Here is a 17,796-nt window from a genome sequence, read left to right on the forward strand (position 1 = left end):
ATTCAGTCAGCCTAGAAACAGCTATGTTAGTGGCCCTGGACTTGGACAAAGAACATTCATTTAACAAGCTGCCTGGACCCAGACCTTGAGAGTTGCTCTAGTGGAGAATTGGTGAATAATGCTCATTTTGATTGGAGATTAAATTCAGAGCTTTTACAAGGCTGTGACGTGATTCAGCAATTCAGTAGTTTTGTGGGGGCGGTGCATTATAAATATTGGTTGTATGCTTTTTCAGGTTGCTTTCCTTTGTTTATTTAGGCTGTATTTTGATATTTTGAGTAGTTTCATTGTATCTGTGACTGGTGAAAATACCAGTCCAGAGAAGACAAACCATCAAAGTAGAACTGGCAAACTTCTTTGATAAAGGGCTAGGTGATAGTCAATATTTTAAGGTTTGCAGACCAAAGAGTCCATGCTATGACTGCCACCTTACTTCAGGGAGAGACCATCTGATGTGCAAACAAACGCTGACCCTGATACTGAACAAGGCATCTCCCCTGACACCTCCTACTTCCCCCAGGAAGGGCTGTGAGGAGACAGTGACAGATCTGTAGGAACTTGAAACTCTAGAAAATGATAGATTTTCTTGCCCTTGACTCACCTCAGAGCTGAAGTTGCTACTTTACTATTATTAAATTATTTAAAGAGTGGGTGCTAGATTCTGTGAGGATATAAATCAGGTCAATTTGATTTTGAACTTATTAAAGAAATTTAAGTATAAGCCTTTGTGACAACTCTTGTTGTTTTTAATAGGATTTTTATGGGGAAAACATAAAAGCTTCTCCTGATTATGAAAGGATCATCAATCTTCGTCACTTTAAGAGAATACACAGTTTGCTTGAAGGACAAAAAATAGCTTTTGGTGGGGAGACCGATGAAGCCACATGCTATATAGGTAATGGAATTTGCCTTTTTCTATAAGATAGCAATTTAGCAGTTTTTACCAACACTGATCCTACATAAACTATAAATACTGCTTTCTAGTGTGCTTTCTTAAAACCTATTTTAAACAGATGTATGTATTCATGTTTTATAATACCACCTGTATTGCATTAGTTTTTTAAAAAATATTTTTATTGATTATTTTTATATGTATAAGTGTATTGCCTACATGTATGTAAGTGTACCCATGTCATGCAGTGCCCAAGGAGGTCAGAAGATGATGTCAGAGCCCCTGGATCTGGAGTTATAAATGGTTGTTAGCTGCCATATGGGCCATCTCTCCAGCCCCAATTTTTTTTTGTATTTATACACATACTAATTTTTTTCTTTGAAAACCATGAGAAGCAGAATGGAATTTTACATAATTATCTCTGTACCTGAATGGAAAAGTAGCTTATAATTCCACAATTAGATAATGTCAGAACTCTTGTAGAACTAGTGTTTTGATCTGTCACATTGTCATGTTTAACCTTATTGCTTGTTTACCTTCTTTTGTGTATTTTGACTTTGACTTTTTTTTTTTTTTTTTTTGGGCCGGGTCCTCCCTGTGCCCCCGGCTGTCCTCAACCTCAGTAGGTGGCCCGGGTTGGCCTTGACCCCACAGAGATCGGCCTGCCTCTGCCTCTTGTGTGCTGGGATTAAAGGTGTGTGCTACCATGCCCGGCCTTACTTTGAATTTATTATTATTATTTTTTTTTATTTTATTATTTTTAGTTTATGTGTATGCCTGTATTGCCTGCATATAGGCAAGTGCACCTGTGTCATGCAATGCCCTCAGAGGACAGAAGACGCTGTCAGATCCCTAGGAACTGGAGTTACGGACAGTTGTTAGCTGCCATGTGGGTGCTGGGATTCAAACCCGGGTCTTCTGTAAGAACAACCAGCGTTCTTAACCACTGAACCATCTCTCCAGCCCCAATTATTATTATTTTTATTTTATGTGTATGAGTGTATTGCCTGCATGTAAGTGAGTGCACCCATGTTGTGCAATGCCACAGAGGTCAGAAGAGGGTTTCGGATTCCCCTGGAACTGGAGTTAAGGACAGTTCGTAGCCGCCACGTGGGTACTGGGAATTGAACCCGAGTCTTCTGCAAGAGCAGTCAGTACTCTTAACCACTGAGCCATCTCTCCAGCCCCTGAATTTTTTAAATATGGGACCCCAGGCTGTAAGCATGCTTGGCAAGCACTCTACCACGAGCTACATCCCTAGCCCATGTGACTTTGAATTTATTTATTTTAATTTTTTATTCTTTGTGTGTGTGTGTGTGTGTGTGTGTGTGTCCCCGACCGCTTTCCGTCTCGCCGGCAAGAACGACGCGGGAGGACAAGTCAGGATCCTTCTGCAGCAGTTTATTGTATGCGCATCTTACACTCTTAGAAGCTTAAAGACCGAAGACGCCGAGAAGCGGGAGAGCGGTTGCTTATATAGTCTAAAGGTCCCATCTATGACGTATAAGAAGCGGATTGGTTGCTGGAGATCACGCCACAGGAGGAGGCGAGGGAGAGCAGGCTCTTGTGCACGCCCCTTATGGGCGCAGCAGGATGTTTACTGTTAAGAAGGTCCGGATACCGGCGCCATCTGGTAATGGCGGCGGAGGCTGTGGCTCTCCCCATGTGTGTGTGTGTGTGTGTGTCCCCGCCCGCTTTCCGCCTCGCCGGCAAGAACGACGCGGGAGGACCAGTCAGGATCCTTCTGCAGCAGTTTATTGTATGCGCATCTTACACTCTTAGAAGCTTAAAGACCGAAGACGCCGAGAAGCGGGAGAGCGGTTGCTTATATAGTCTAAAGGTCCCATCTATGACGTATAAGAAGCGGATTGGTTGCTGGAGATCACGCCACAGGAGGAGGCGAGGGAGAGCAGGCTCTTGTGCACGCCCCTTATGGGCGCAGCAGGATGTTTACTGTTAAGAAGGTCCGGATACCGGCGCCATCTGGTAATGGCGGCGGAGGCTGTGGCTCTCCCCATGTGTGTGTGTGTGTGTGTGTCCCCGCCCGCTTTCCGCCTCGCCGGCAAGAACGACGCGGGAGGACCAGTCAGGATCCTTCTGCAGCAGTTTATTGTATGCGCATCTTACACTCTTAGAAGCTTAAAGACCGAAGACGCCGAGAAGCGGGAGAGCGGTTGCTTATATAGTCTAAAGGTCCCATCTATGACGTATAAGAAGCGGATTGGTTGCTGGAGATCACGCCACAGGAGGAGGCGAGGGAGAGCAGGCTCTTGTGCACGCCCCTTATGGGCGCAGCAGGATGTTTACTGTTAAGAAGGTCCGGATACCGGCGCCATCTGGTAATGGCGGCGGAGGCTGTGGCTCTCCCCATGTGTGTGTGTGTGTGTGTGTCCCCGCCCGCTTTCCGCCTCGCCGGCAAGAACGACGCGGGAGGACCAGTCAGGATCCTTCTGCAGCAGTTTATTGTATGCGCATCTTACACTCTTAGAAGCTTAAAGACCGAAGACGCCGAGAAGCGGGAGAGCGGTTGCTTATATAGTCTAAAGGTCCCATCTATGACGTATAAGAAGCGGATTGGTTGCTGGAGATCACGCCACAGGAGGAGGCGAGGGAGAGCAGGCTCTTGTGCACGCCCCTTATGGGCGCAGCAGGATGTTTACTGTTAAGAAGGTCCGGATACCGGCGCCATCTGGTAATGGCGGCGGAGGCTGTGGCTCTCCCCATGTGTGTGTGTGTGTGTGTGTCCCCGCCCGCTTTCCGCCTCGCCGGCAAGAACGACGCGGGAGGACCAGTCAGGATCCTTCTGCAGCAGTTTATTGTATGCGCATCTTACACTCTTAGAAGCTTAAAGACCGAAGACGCCGAGAAGCGGGAGAGCGGTTGCTTATATAGTCTAAAGGTCCCATCTATGACGTATAAGAAGCGGATTGGTTGCTGGAGATCACGCCACAGGAGGAGGCGAGGGAGAGCAGGCTCTTGTGCACGCCCCTTATGGGCGCAGCAGGATGTTTACTGTTAAGAAGGTCCGGATACCGGCGCCATCTGGTAATGGCGGCGGAGGCTGTGGCTCTCCCCATGTGTGTGTGTGTGTGTGTGTCCCCGCCCGCTTTCCGCCTCGCCGGCAAGAACGACGCGGGAGGACCAGTCAGGATCCTTCTGCAGCAGTTTATTGTATGCGCATCTTACACTCTTAGAAGCTTAAAGACCGAAGACGCCGAGAAGCGGGAGAGCGGTTGCTTATATAGTCTAAAGGTCCCATCTATGACGTATAAGAAGCGGATTGGTTGCTGGAGATCACGCCACAGGAGGAGGCGAGGGAGAGCAGGCTCTTGTGCACGCCCCTTATGGGCGCAGCAGGATGTTTACTGTTAAGAAGGTCCGGATACCGGCGCCATCTGGTAATGGCGGCGGAGGCTGTGGCTCTCCCCATGTGTGTGTGTGTGTGTGTGTCCCCGCCCGCTTTCCGCCTCGCCGGCAAGAACGACGCGGGAGGACCAGTCAGGATCCTTCTGCAGCAGTTTATTGTATGCGCATCTTACACTCTTAGAAGCTTAAAGACCGAAGACGCCGAGAAGCGGGAGAGCGGTTGCTTATATAGTCTAAAGGTCCCATCTATGACGTATAAGAAGCGGATTGGTTGCTGGAGATCACGCCACAGGAGGAGGCGAGGGAGAGCAGGCTCTTGTGCACGCCCCTTATGGGCGCAGCAGGATGTTTACTGTTAAGAAGGTCCGGATACCGGCGCCATCTTGTAATGGCGGCGGAGGCTGTGGCTCTCCACATGTGTGTGTGTGTGTGTGTGTGAGTGTGTGACATATGTGCTATGGTATGCATGTTGCAGTCAGAGGACAACTTCTAGGAGTCAGTTTTCTCCTACCATGGAGGTTCTGGGGTTGAAATCAGGTTGAGAGGCTTGGTGGCAAGCACCATTATCCACTGACCATGTCATTGGCCCTTAGTTTGAATTTTAAACAAAATTTCCAAAAATAACATATAAAATAAGAAATGCAAAGTCACTTGGTGGGCAAAAAACTACACCAAATTAATGTACTTATCCTTTCTTATCAGCTATTACTAAAAAAAAAAGGTTTATAAAACCTTTAGAAGATTTAAATGATGAGAAATTTACAAGAGTGTTGCTGGGTTGGATAATTCAGTGGTTTAGTAATACCATCAAAAAACTCCAGTCAATTCCGTTTACTGTTCTTCCTATCTTCTGGCTGGCAACCTGACCCATTTCTAGGTCAATCAGTTACAAGAAGGAAGGGCTGTCATGACTAATCTGCTCTAATTAGGGCTTTCCCCTGAGCTAGACAGTAGATTTAGGAAGCAGCTTTTTGTTGTTGTTGGGACTCAAACTTGGATCTGGTGCATTGTAAGAGGACTTTAAAAATAATAACAAAAACCAATAATACCTTGAATGGGAGAGGGAAAGAAATGGATAGTTGACCCTGTGAAACAAACAGAAGATGAGAATTTTGCATTTTTATCTTCAACTTTATCATTTTCTTCTTTCTTTCTTTCTTTCTTTCTTTCTTTCTTTCTTTCTTTCTTTCTTTCTATCTATCTATCCATCCATTAATCTCCAACCGTACTTACTGATGTTGATCCTAAAACTAAGGTGATGCAAGAAGAAATTTTTGGACCAATTCTTCCAATAGTACCTGTGAAAAATGTAGATGAAGCCATAAATTTCATAAATGATCGTGAGAAGCCCCTGGCTCTCTATGTATTTTCTCGTAACAATAAGGTAAACTTTGTAGAGAACAACTCACTCTTCAGATTTCTAGCTTGCTATCAAACATAAATGGTTTATTTGTATATCAAAGTTCACTGGAGGACTGTCTTCATAGCTTGCTGTCATAGGTAATGGGTCCCTGGGTTATCACTATGCCCTTTTCCCTTACTCTACAGAATTAGATCTGAATCCACAGGGGTGACTGTCACAAGGCTTTTGACTCACAAACACCTCTTGTATAATTAGAAAACGTCCACGTACCAGTAAGCAGTCCTTTCTGTGATGTGAATCCATAGAGCATTGCTGTGGAAGAGCCTCCCCAGTGACTCAAATGGCATTCACAGCCACTCAGGTGAAGCTGGGGAAAACAGAGACCTCTGGCACTATCATATAAATGTTTGTGGGAATTTGGATTTCAGGTTCCCAAATTATGTTATTTTTTGTTCTTGTTAGAATTGTAAAATCATATCACTAAACAGAATGGCTCTGCCACTTTCTGCATGGCACCGTCATTCATGTTACTAGCTAACTGGCAGCTTTTAGCAGAGGGTGGCTTCCATGTAGACATGTCAGTTTAGGATCCTTCTGAAAAAAATGGAAGGGGAGCTAGGTGTGGTGGTGCATGCCTTTAATCCCAGCACTTGGGAGGCAGAGGCAGGTGGATCTCTGTGAGTTCAAGGCCAGCCTGGTCTACATAGTGAGTTCCAGGACAGCTGGGGCTACAGGGAGACCGTGTCTCAAAAAGATTAAAAAATAAAATTAAAAAAAAAAAAAGGAAGTGGAGGAGAGGACCAGTCAGCATGAGTTCATTGGCCACATGTGATCTGCAGAGTTTTTGGTGGTGAGGGCTGGTGGTCATGTGGCAGTTTCTAGAGCTGTCAGTTCTGGTGAGGTTCTGACAGCTACAGGTACTTGAAAAGATAAACTTGCATAAACAGAACAGTGGTCTGTTTTTAAAATGACCACAGATTATACTAGGAACCCTGAAGTCTACTGGCAGCTTGTAGCTGGGTGGAGAGCTCTTCCCTACAGTGTTACCTGAAGTCACCACAGTCCAGATTTGATATTCACCATGAAGAATTCCCAAGGCTTATTGATATCTAGGTGAAGTGACATTCATCGCTTTAGTGTCATTGAATCTTTTTGAGTCTTAGGTCAACCAGCTTTTTATTTTTTTATTTCTTCAAAAATATAATGCCAAGTCTGAAGTCTTTTATTAACCATGTAGTATAATTTAGATCAGAGATTGAGAGATAATAATTTTTGTCTTTTTTTTTTATGGTCTTTTTGAGACAGGGTCTCCCTGTAGCCACAGCTGGCCCGGAACTCACTGTGGAGACTAGGATAGCCTCAGTCTCACAGAGATCCAACTGTTTCTGCCTCCCAAGTGCAGGGATTAAAGGCATGTTCCTCCAGGCCTGGCTAAGAGAAATAGTAATTTTAGAATATTTTTATTCTTTGAGAATTTCATACATGCATACAATGTATTTTGATCATATTTACTCCCTACTCCTCCCTCTAACTTCTGTTTGTGCAGCCTATTTACCCATGGGTGTAGGGATATCCACTGGAGCATGGTCAATGTATCAGGGCCTCGCCATAATGAAAACTTGACTCTCCCTCTCCCAGAAGCTGTCAACTATCAATAGCTCCTTAGCTAGGGCTGGAGGTTGGTGAGCCCCTCCTCCCTCCATGCTAAAATGTTGACTGGCTTGATCTTGTGCAGGTCCTATGAAGGCAGCCACAGCTGCTCTGAGTTCATGGGTACAGCAGTCCTATCCATCCAGGAGGCACTGTTCCTCTCTGGTCCTCCCTGACCTCTGGCTCTTACAATCTTTCTTCCCCTTCCATGATAATCCCCGAGCCTTGTGGGGCTCTGAGGAATGATATAGATGCCCCATTTTTGGCTGAGCACTCCATAGATACTTATTCTCTTCAGTTTGACTAATTGTGAGTTTCTGCATTAACCACCATCCACTGCACAAAGAAACTTTTCTAATGAGGTCTGAAAGCTGCACTGATCTATGGGTATAGAGATACAAGTTTAGAGGGCAGTTTTATACTATGTCCATTTACCAAAAGAATAGCAATAGGTTCACCACTGGGGCCTATGAGCTCCCCAGCTTTGAGTTCTTGGTCAGATTTATAGTACCAGACATGTATTTCCACCAATGAAGCAGGCTTTAAATCTGATCAGAAAGCTGGTTACCCTTATAACATTGATGCCACTATTGCATTCAGTGGCATATCTTGCAACACCAGTTGTTACTGTAGCTTATCACGTTCATAGCTGGGCATGACTTTTGATGACTTTTTCCCCAGCAGACTAAGCCTGGTCAGTACCACTTTGAAAGAAGCGATTTCTAAACCGTTCTGTATTGCTGCTATTTTGGAGAGTACAACTCTAGATGGTGATCAAGTGAACAGATCCAAAGGTTCAGGAGTGCCTCCCTTGATCTGTGGGGATGTGCTAAGGACCAGAAGTGTGTCAGATTTTGTTTTGTTTTTTGGTCTTTTTGAGACAGTCTCCCTGTAGCCCTAGCTGGCCTGGAACTCACTATGTAGACCAGGCTGACCTTAAACTCAGAGAGATCTGCCTGTTTCTGCCTCCAGAGTGCTGGGATTAAAGGCATGTGCTACCACACCTGGCCAGATTTTTTTTTTTTTTTTAAGGCAGGGTCTCACTGTGTATCCTAGGTTGGCCTTAAATCCTCTTGCTGCAGCCTCCAAAGTGCTAAGATTACAAGCTTTTGTCACCACCCAGCTTGATTTCAGACTTTTTGAGATTTGGAATATTTGCCTATAAATAATAAGATACATTGGAGATGGGACCAGAGTCTAAACAAAAAATTCTTTTGTGTTTCATGAGACCATATACACATAGCCTGAAGACAATTTTATACAATATTTTTAATAATTTTTTTGCATAAAGTTCGTGCACCCCGAAACTGAAGAACCTGCAACAGCACACAAAGCCAAGATGTCCATTCCTAGATCCCACAGTGAATGCTTTCCAAGTCCAGGGGTAAATGACCTTAGGTCTGACCTGGGTGCCTTTGGTCTGTTCTCAGCTCATCAAACGGATGATTGATGAGACTTCCAGCGGTGGTGTCACAGGAAATGATGTCATCATGCACTTTACTGTCAATTCTTTGCCCTTTGGAGGTGTGGGTAAGTATTACCTTCTCTTGAATGTAAAAATGCCAAAAGCACATTTCCTTAGGTCCTTGTATGGGCTGTGGAAAGCAAGCTGCTGCTTATTCTGCAGGTCCCTGTGAGTTTGTTCTGTCCTAAGGGAGGCCCAGCCTTGCCATCCAGTTGGCAGTAATGTTCCTGATTGCCTGCCTAACACCCTCAGGGTAAATCTGTCCTGTCACTCTGTCCTCAGTAGCACTGCTCATTGCTCACTTTGTGATGACTTTGTTGGTTTGTTGTGCTACCAGGTTTAAGAGGCTTGCTGGCTGAACCCAGTGCCTCTTGCATGTTAGACAAATACTTTACCAACTAAGCTACATACCCAGCCTACATTTTCTAATTTTTTAAAAGCATTTACTCATGGTATTTATTTTGTGATATTTCATAAATAAGAATCTTTATTTTTTCCCAAAGAGTAAGACAGTGAAACCTATTTTTTTTGTAATAATCATCTTTATATCATCTGTATTTAATTAAAAACACATACTTGGGGGGCTGGGGAGATGGCTCAGTGGTTAAGAATACTGGCTGTTCTTGCAGAAAACCTGGGTTCAAATCCCAGCACCCACATGGCAGCTAACAACTGTCCATAACTCCAGTTCCAGGGGATCCGACAGCCTCTTCTGTCCTCTGAGGGCATTGCACGACACAGGTCCACTTACCTACATGCAGGCAATACACACATACACATAAAAATAATAAATAAAATATTTAAAAAAAATACTTGGTCATTCTGAAGACTTTCCTCTTTGGTTTCATTATCTTTCCAGCTTCTCTTTCTGTGGGCCAGCAATGTAGTTTTAATTACAGTAATGGTATACTTAATTTGTAGCTAGAATTCAATTTATGCTTATTATGTGCCCCATACTGTGCTGAGTACTTTTTTAGAGATGAATCACTAGTAACTACTAGAGCCAGGGAGTGAGTGAAAATTCCTATCTCTAAAACTTGTTTGCTGCTGAGGAATAGCACTGCCTTAGTTTCTAAGAGTCGGTCCCTCACTGTTAGTTTGCAGTGTTTTCTTGCCTATTTCCTAGTTGATTCTTCCAGAAGAACTTTAGAATCACTCCTATAGGCCTCTTCCAAAAAAAACAGAAACAAACAAAAAAACCCTCCAACTCCCCGCCCCCACCGAAATTTAGATTAAAATTGCTTTAAACTTGACACATCATTTTGGAAAGAATTTATACTTTTAGAATGTGGACTTTCAGTGTTCTCTCTCTTCCTGTCAGTTCTATAACTTTTTCATTTTTTTATTATAAGTACTTTTCCACCCAGCTTTTCTTCCTTCAGCTCTTTGTACATTGATTTCCCAGCTCCTTCCTGTCATGGTCCTGACTGTAGCTGACTCCTCTTAATCCCCTCTCTGTGTCCTCAGATTTTTTTCTTTGGTTTCATTATCTTTCCAGTGAAGCAGTCTTGCTTTCTGAATGACTCCTCTCCACCAAAACACTGGTTATTCAGCTGCAGCCCAGCCCCAGCCCACTGGCCCCTATTCCCTCAGTCACCATGTTATACGTGTGCCATTGCCACTGCACAGGGCATGCTTCTTGGTGTCCATCTGTGGTGTGTGTCATGAATTACAATGCAGAGCGGGCCTCCAGAAGGCAAAGATTTCACTTGCTTATTCTTGCCCAGCTGTGTTACCTTGTCACCTGATCTTGGTTACTCTCCAGGGGCTTAAAGGAGACAAGAGGAGGGGCCATGAATATGTAAGGCCATGTGAAGTGATAGGAAAAGATCACATGTAGCATTTAGCATCAGATTAGTCTGGGCTACATTCCAGCTTTGTTCTTTAATGGCCACATGACCTTAGGCAGATAACTGGCTCTGTACAGTGTTTTTCCCTCTGGTATACACCACCATAGGGCTGTGGTGGGAGTCCCCATAGAAAAGCCATTTAAGCCCCCAGCACACTGCCAGCATAAAGAGGAGCATAAGCATAGAAGGCAAATCTGGCCCTGGCTGAGAGGGTATGTGGACTGTGCTAGGGGCAATCTAGGAAGGATTTCCTGAGAAGAAAGACTTTACTGGCAGAGAAGTTTGGTGCCTCCCCCAAAGTGGGAGCATCACTGGGCTTTCTTGGTCAGTGCTGAGATGAGATACAGCTTATAATGAAACTTGTTCTGTCTGTCCATTTATTTCAGGTTCCAGTGGGATGGGAGCTTATCATGGAAAGTATAGTTTTGATACTTTCTCTCATCAACGTCCATGTTTATTAAAAAGTTTAAAGGGAGAGAGTGTTAACAAGCTCAGATATCCACCCAACAGTCAGTCCAAGGTCAGTTGGGCAAAATTTTTCCTGCTGAAGCAGTTCAAAAAAGAAAAACTCCAGCTCCTGTTGCTCATGTTCGTGGGTGTGGTGACAGCTGTGGTTGTCAAGGTGAGTCCTCTTTGCCCTCATGAGGCGCTATTCCTTCCGGTCCTGTCCCTGAGCCTGCCAGATGCATCACCTTCCTACTGTCTTGGAACCTCCTTTAGTTTTATAAATTAATTTTGTGATACTATCCTAACTTTTAGAGTCTCAATCAGAGTTGGTGAACTATAGCCTGCTGGCCAGCTTCCTGTTACTGTAAATAAAGCTCTCCTTACATAGTTGTTTACTTGCTGTCTTAGCTGACTTTCTGCTGCGAGACCAGAGTTCAGTAGTTGTGACAAAGGCCAAATGGCCCAGAAAGCCAAAATTATTACAGGAGTTTGCTGACTTCTGGTCTAAGAGTCTAAAACTGTAGACCTTGCCAATAGAACTGAGTGGTCTAGCCCTCTGAGCCGCTGGGTCTTGGTCTTCCCTGTTCAGCTTCAGTTTGTTCTTGAAGTTAATGAAATCATGTCATAGGACTGTGGTAGGTGATGGTGGTGGTGGTGGTGAAGGAACTTTGTCAAGGGGTGTAATTTTATTAGGTGTATTTTTCCTCCAAAGTTGATTGCCAAATAGTTTGTCTTTGGTTGACAGGCCATTCTAGAGGTGGGATTGCAAAGAGCTTCTTGTGATAGCTGCTTTCCCTGGGTGGTTTGTGCATCTCTGGGGTGAAGAAGGAGATCTGTGAGAATGAAAGTCAAGATGGAATGGGAGAGGAGTCCTCAGACAGCCAACTGAGGAGATGCATTGAAAACATGAACAACTTTTGTGAAGAATGGATGTAATAGAGGCAAGAATCACGCATGTAGTGGAATTTCCATGTTTATAAGTTACACACTTTGGTTAAAATTTGAAAAGAGGTTGTTCATCTTACAGTACTACTACTTTGGTGGAATTGGTAATAACAGTTACATTTGAAATCATTTGAAATCATTTTCTCAGAAATACCAAGCTGTGCTGAGGAAAAAGGCCCTGTTGGTTTGTCTGGTAGTTCACAGACTGCATTGGTCCAGTAAGCAGTGATGAACAGATTTCAAATCCCAGCTCTATCTGTTGAGTGAGGTAGGAATTCCTTGTTTTCTGTCTTTATGTGAGGTGGGCCACATTGGAGTCTGTTTGGTTTTAGATGTCTATGTCTACAGCTGGCAGTTTAGGGTTACTGAAAAAAGAATGCTTAGCTTATTGCTACACATATTGGACCTTGGCCCAGAGCTAATTATAATGTTAAAATTCAATATACCCACCATTTTCAAAGGGAGGGGGTACTGGGAACCTAAGAAATATATAGGGGTAAGGGTTAGGCTGGGTCTGGTGGAGCCCGCATCATTTCTGAAAACGGGCAGTCATATGTTGAGCTCCTCTGTCCTTCCTCTCCCTCAGGTCTGAAGGAAGTGCCAGGTTCTTCAAACCTGTGGTCACCGTTTATACGCTGAACCCTGTTTCATAATTTGAAAATTTTTTCATTTTCATTAAAAAAAAAAAAGCTCTAACTCTGGAATTCACAGTGGTAGTTCAAGGGTTTTCTGTTCTACATCTTTCTGAGGCTGGTGATTTGGTGAAGGCAGGCTTGGGTTCTGAAGGAAGCCAGGTTCTTCAAACCTGTGGTCACCGTTTATACGCTGAACCCTGTTTCATAATTTGAAAATTTTTTCATTTTCATTAAAAAAAAAAAGCTCTAACTCTGGAATTCACAGTGGTAGTTCAAGGGTTTTCTGTTCTACATCTTTCTGAGGCTGGTGATTTGGTGAAGGCAGGCTTGGGTCTCTGGTCACTTTGGTTCCCTTTCCTGATGTGCATATTCTCAGAATAATTTCTCAGCCTCTTGAATGACATGAAGGATAAGACTGAGCTGATGCTCCCTGGGTTTGCCCACACGAGGCAGATTCGAGCTCCCTAAGGTATTTATAAAAAGGTCTCCCTCGGTCAGGTCTAGAGAAGCAGTTGTACACCTTAGCAGGTGTGAGAACATGTGGGTTTGATCCTTGGCTTGGTTGTTAAGATTCTGGACAAATCCTTTTCTGAGCCCTCAGTTGGATCTTAACTACAGAAAGTGGAGCAGTTTGTGATTTCCCAGGCCACTTCAGTCTCTACTATTAGCCTGTATTTTGCTGGGGTTTTATTTTTCAGTCAGTGTGGGGCTACATGAGATTTGGTTTTCTTTGGCACTTTGCTGATTCTCTGCTTTTTTCCTCTTGACCTTTTAATTTAGAATATAGATTGTATACTTATTTGAGACTGCAAAAACATTCTGGGAAAAAATTTTTGAAGGGCTTTTTTTTTGCATAGTTTTATGCATGCTAAGTACCACTGAGTTAAATCCCCAGCAAACTGGAGCTTATTTTTAAAGGCACACACAGAGTACAGCATGACTCTTCAGTACTCACACACTGATGATTGGGTCAGGATCACTGCCTGTCACCCAAGGAACGCTCAGAAATTCTCTGTGTTAGCCATTTTACAATAGGCAGTTATGTGCTTCCAACCACAGTTTGAAGAGTCTGTTGTATTTACAGTTTACAGTCACTTTTCTAAAGTGGCTTTTCTGCACTTTGTAGTTTACTTACATTGTTAGATTTCATTTTATTAATTTACTGAAATTAGAGTAAATTTAGAGCCAAGTTCACAAACTAAAGTTCCAGTAAAGTTTCTTAGCCTTAGCCTTTAATGGCTGTGCTATCATCCCTCCAGCCCTCCAGTAAAGTTTGTAAGCTATAGAAAGTGTTCTAGCTGGTCTGGTTTTAAAAGGTGGAGAAATACCAAAGTTGCTTAAAGTTAAGAAATGTTGTGGGCCGGTGCCTGCTCATGACATCTACCATTCTCACTTTGGTTTGCAACAGCACTTCTCAATAGGCAGGGTATCATCCTCACTGCTACTGAACTGTAGAAATGAGTTTGTCACTTTGTAATTTCATGGAGACTTCAGCTTCCTGCTCAGTCTCTGCTGTTACCTCTTGACCTGGGTCAGAGTAGTCTCTACCACCACCTGTTTCATTGTTACTATTGAGGGAAGGCACATTCTTTATATTCAGTTGAAACTACATGTACAGCTTCCTAGGGACACAGCTCTTTTTTCTATAATGCATGTAGAGTCTCTTAAGAAAGAGGTATTTGTTAGAATCCCAGTCCGGCGCTCATGTTCTGAGGCTGGGTGTGGTGGGTTTTTTAATAGCGTAACGTGGATGCTTTTCTCTTCTCTCCAGATTCTATACTACTGAAGAATGATCCTGTTCAACCTCCTGCTAGCCTCAACTGAATTATTCCTCTACTTAAATGGTTAACAAACCAATAATTTACAAATCTACTTGAACCAGAAAGTACGCAGATACACTGTAATCAAATCTAAAAGTCATCGCCACTCACCATTGATGAAGTGTGTTATTTAAGCCAAATTCCAACATTTTTCAGCAGTGAATATATTCAGAGAACTTAGATTAGGCTGAGGGTAAGAATGTGTCAGGCTAAGTCCCAGATCTGTAGGGATATAGGGTGACCCAGAAGCTACTCCCATCACTTTTTTGCCCCAGGCCATAGGACTTGCCACTTATGCCTCTCTGCTGCCATCCATAGATAAAGCTCTTAAGTGCTCAGCACTGCCCAGGCTTGTCTGGAGAGGTTAGGTCTTCTCAGCTCACTTTGAGGATTGAGGCACCAAAAGTGGGAGACGTGGACATGTGTACCTCATCCTTGGGACTTGAGAACACTGACCTTCACAAATCCACTCTCTGGTTAGACATCCTTTCTTCATTTCCATCACTTGGAATGTGTTAGGACTGTCCTCAGTGCCTTTTGTGACTACTTACACTACACTGAGCCAGAAGGCCAAGAAGCAGTGCCTTTTTTGTGTGAATAATTTCACTCAGAGCATCTTGTAAATGCTAGGACTTCCTAAGATCTTTACCAGTACATACACACATTACCTGTCACTTGTATGATGTTGGAGTTTCAGAATTCATCTTATTAAAGCCTAAGTGGCATTTAATGAAAGTAGTAATAAAAAATACTGCTACGTGCAAATACTGCTATGTGCAGTGGTGTATCCTGTGATCACAGCTCTTCCAGAGGCTAAAGTCAGCCTGGGCAACCCAGTGAGGACCCTCCTACTCTCTTCCCAGATCTCCTCATGCTCTTAAAGTTGCAAGTTATATAAATCAGGGATAAATCTTTTGCTTATTTTAGCACAATGCAAGGAAATTCCACTTTTTAAAACTTTAGCCAGATCCCTTTCTGAATAAATTCAGCCTACAAAACTTAAAGTAGGGGGACCATTTCCTGTCATGGAAAAAGAGGTTATTAGGATTTGAGGCTTGAGAACTTCATTGAAACACAGATGATGGGACCTTTAGAGAAGTTTGGAGAACACTGTAAGCTGGTGGAACATCCTGAGGGGAGGAGGATGGCTAAAGGAGCTCTTGACCAATGAAATGAATGAGAATCCAGAGCTTGATGTGTCCAGGACATGAGGCACATCAGCCCAAGTGGAGAAGTGAGAAAGGAGCCCATGTGGGATGCCACAGTCCCTGCTCCTGTCCAGGACAGGGCTGGGCCCGAGCTCCTGGCTACAGGGACCTCACTACTTCCCTGAGATTCAAATAAGACTTGACCCATTCAGTGAGAATGTAATTTGGTTTATTGAGTGTGTGATCATCTTTGTTGAAAAGCTTGCTTCACCATTAAGGCTGTCTTGAAATACAACTGTCACAGCATGAGTGAGGTATTCAGAACTAATCATGGGCCTTCTATAGCAAAAAGTGGTTTAAGTGCTGATAACCATAGAATAATCAAAATATTTTGCACAGTATTTCAGTGTAGAAAGGAACTTTTAATGTATTAAATTATAAATTATTATTTCTAGTCAAGCTAGAATACTTATGTACTCTACTAATCTTCTTTAAAATAAATACATTTCATAAAATTAGCATGAATATTAATTTCAGCCTTGGATGTAGAGATAATTCTTTGTTTACAGATTTTCTCTATAAATCCTTTTTAAAAAAATCTTATCAGAGATTGTATTTGCTAACTCTCATTGTTATGTGTTTTATTTGAAAAATTCTTAGCCAAGGAGTTAGAGAGATGGCTCAGCAGTTAAGGGCACTGGCTGCTCTTAACAGAGGACCTGGGTTCCATTCCCAGTACCCACATGGTGTCTAACAACTGTCCATATCTCTGCTTTTAGGGGATCCGATGCCGTCTTCTGACCTCTGCAGGCATTGCACTCACAGGTGCACTTATATTAATGCAGTCAAAACATTCATACTTATAAAATTAAATTAATTGAGTTTCAGGCCAGCTGGGGTTACAGGGAAACCCGGTCTCAAAAAGACCAAAAAAAAAAACAAATTAAAATTCTTAGCCAAGATTTTCTCAGACTTGACATTCTTGAGGTGGGGGTGTCTGTGTCTCTGTGTGTCTGTGTTTTGGGTGGCCTGATTTACCATTGAGCCCCAGCTGTTCATCCATCAGTCACCTGAAGAAACCGAGAACCAAGAATTTGGATCAGTGCTAACTGCCATCCTGAGGCTGTGTGGCTAACAAGCTGGGCTGCTGTAGTCTGCACTATATCACTGCTGTACAGGATAGTTCATCTGATAGGTGAATGTAAGAACTGGAGGGATGGGGAAGAAGGTTGTACCCAATCCTTCCCCTACCTGGCCAGGACTGCCCACTGGTGGCCACTGAAGTGCCCAGGCCTGGCTAGGAAGGGCCTACTGGCTCTTCTCAGAGGTCCACAAAGCTTTAAAAACAGATTGGCAGCAGATTGTGCCAGGAAATGTAAGCTTTAATGCTTAATGTCCAGTGCATTTTGAATTTTTGTTTTAGTTGAAATCTTTAACTTGAAGCCCTTTATATCCACGAATGATACCAGTAATCCCACGATTGTCAGTCTCCCAATGGGTTCTTTTCCAAAGAGCAGTCTAGGTCAGAGAAGGAAAGGTCAGTTGAATCACAGCAAAGTGGCTGCCCCAGGATAACACAGGTACTGAGTAGAGTGCAGGTGTGTGCTGGCATGGCCATTCACCTTTGTTTCCTAACACCTTTGCTAGTGGTCAGGACCTAAAAGCCCCAACTCAAGTAGCTAATGCCACTCTTAGGGCAACCCTTAGCCTATTCCCATCACAGTCTAATGACGGTGCAAGGGTACAAGCTACCTCTGGAGCATGTGGTACTCTTTCTTGGATTCCTCATGAAATTAATGCTGGGGGGAGGCAGCGGCTGGGGGCAGAGCTGCCTTGGACACTGCAGAAGAAAACAGCAAATTCAGCAGTGCAGAGAACTTCAGCCTTGGCATAGGAAACCAGGTTAAGGCAGTCTGCATTAGTGGAGCCTCAGCACCTCAGGAAAGCATACCTGGAGAATCAGAATGTGCCTGCAGTTACTACAAGTGGGACCAGAGAAGGTATGTGGGGTAGGATCTTAAGCTGCAGGTTGATGCACAGGTAGAACATCAGGCACTCCTGCTCTGCTGCTTCTGGCCCCAACTGGAGCTGGACTAGTGAAATGCCCATCCTAGGGAGGGGGTTTCTGAGCTGGGTAAGCTGTCCTTGTATGGGTGCCCACCTGTGATCTTCCGCTACCCATGAGGAACTGCTGGATCCCCTAAGGCCCACCATT

At 43.8% G+C, this 17,796-nt stretch overlaps 1 protein-coding gene across 1 annotated transcript in view; it reads left to right on the forward strand.

Moving 5' to 3' along the window:
- Window positions 1-16,100, forward strand: part of LOC103724817 (fatty aldehyde dehydrogenase) — a 28,041-nt gene extending 11,941 nt beyond the window's left edge. Inside the window, exons 6-11 of the mRNA XM_029558095.1 lie at window positions 754-895; window positions 5,476-5,642; window positions 8,702-8,801; window positions 10,973-11,208; window positions 12,127-12,246; window positions 14,385-16,100. Of these exons, the coding sequence (XP_029413955.1) occupies window positions 754-895; window positions 5,476-5,642; window positions 8,702-8,801; window positions 10,973-11,208; window positions 12,127-12,207 (726 nt within the window). The 3' untranslated portion in view covers window positions 12,208-12,246; window positions 14,385-16,100. The remainder of the gene's footprint in view (window positions 1-753; window positions 896-5,475; window positions 5,643-8,701; window positions 8,802-10,972; window positions 11,209-12,126; window positions 12,247-14,384) is intronic.
- Window positions 16,101-17,796: the final 1,696 nt, after the last annotated feature.

This window comes from Nannospalax galili, unplaced genomic scaffold, assembly GCF_000622305.1.
Source record: "Nannospalax galili isolate Female #2095 unplaced genomic scaffold, S.galili_v1.0 scaffold1448, whole genome shotgun sequence".
Taxonomy (NCBI): domain Eukaryota; kingdom Metazoa; phylum Chordata; class Mammalia; order Rodentia; family Spalacidae; genus Nannospalax; species Nannospalax galili.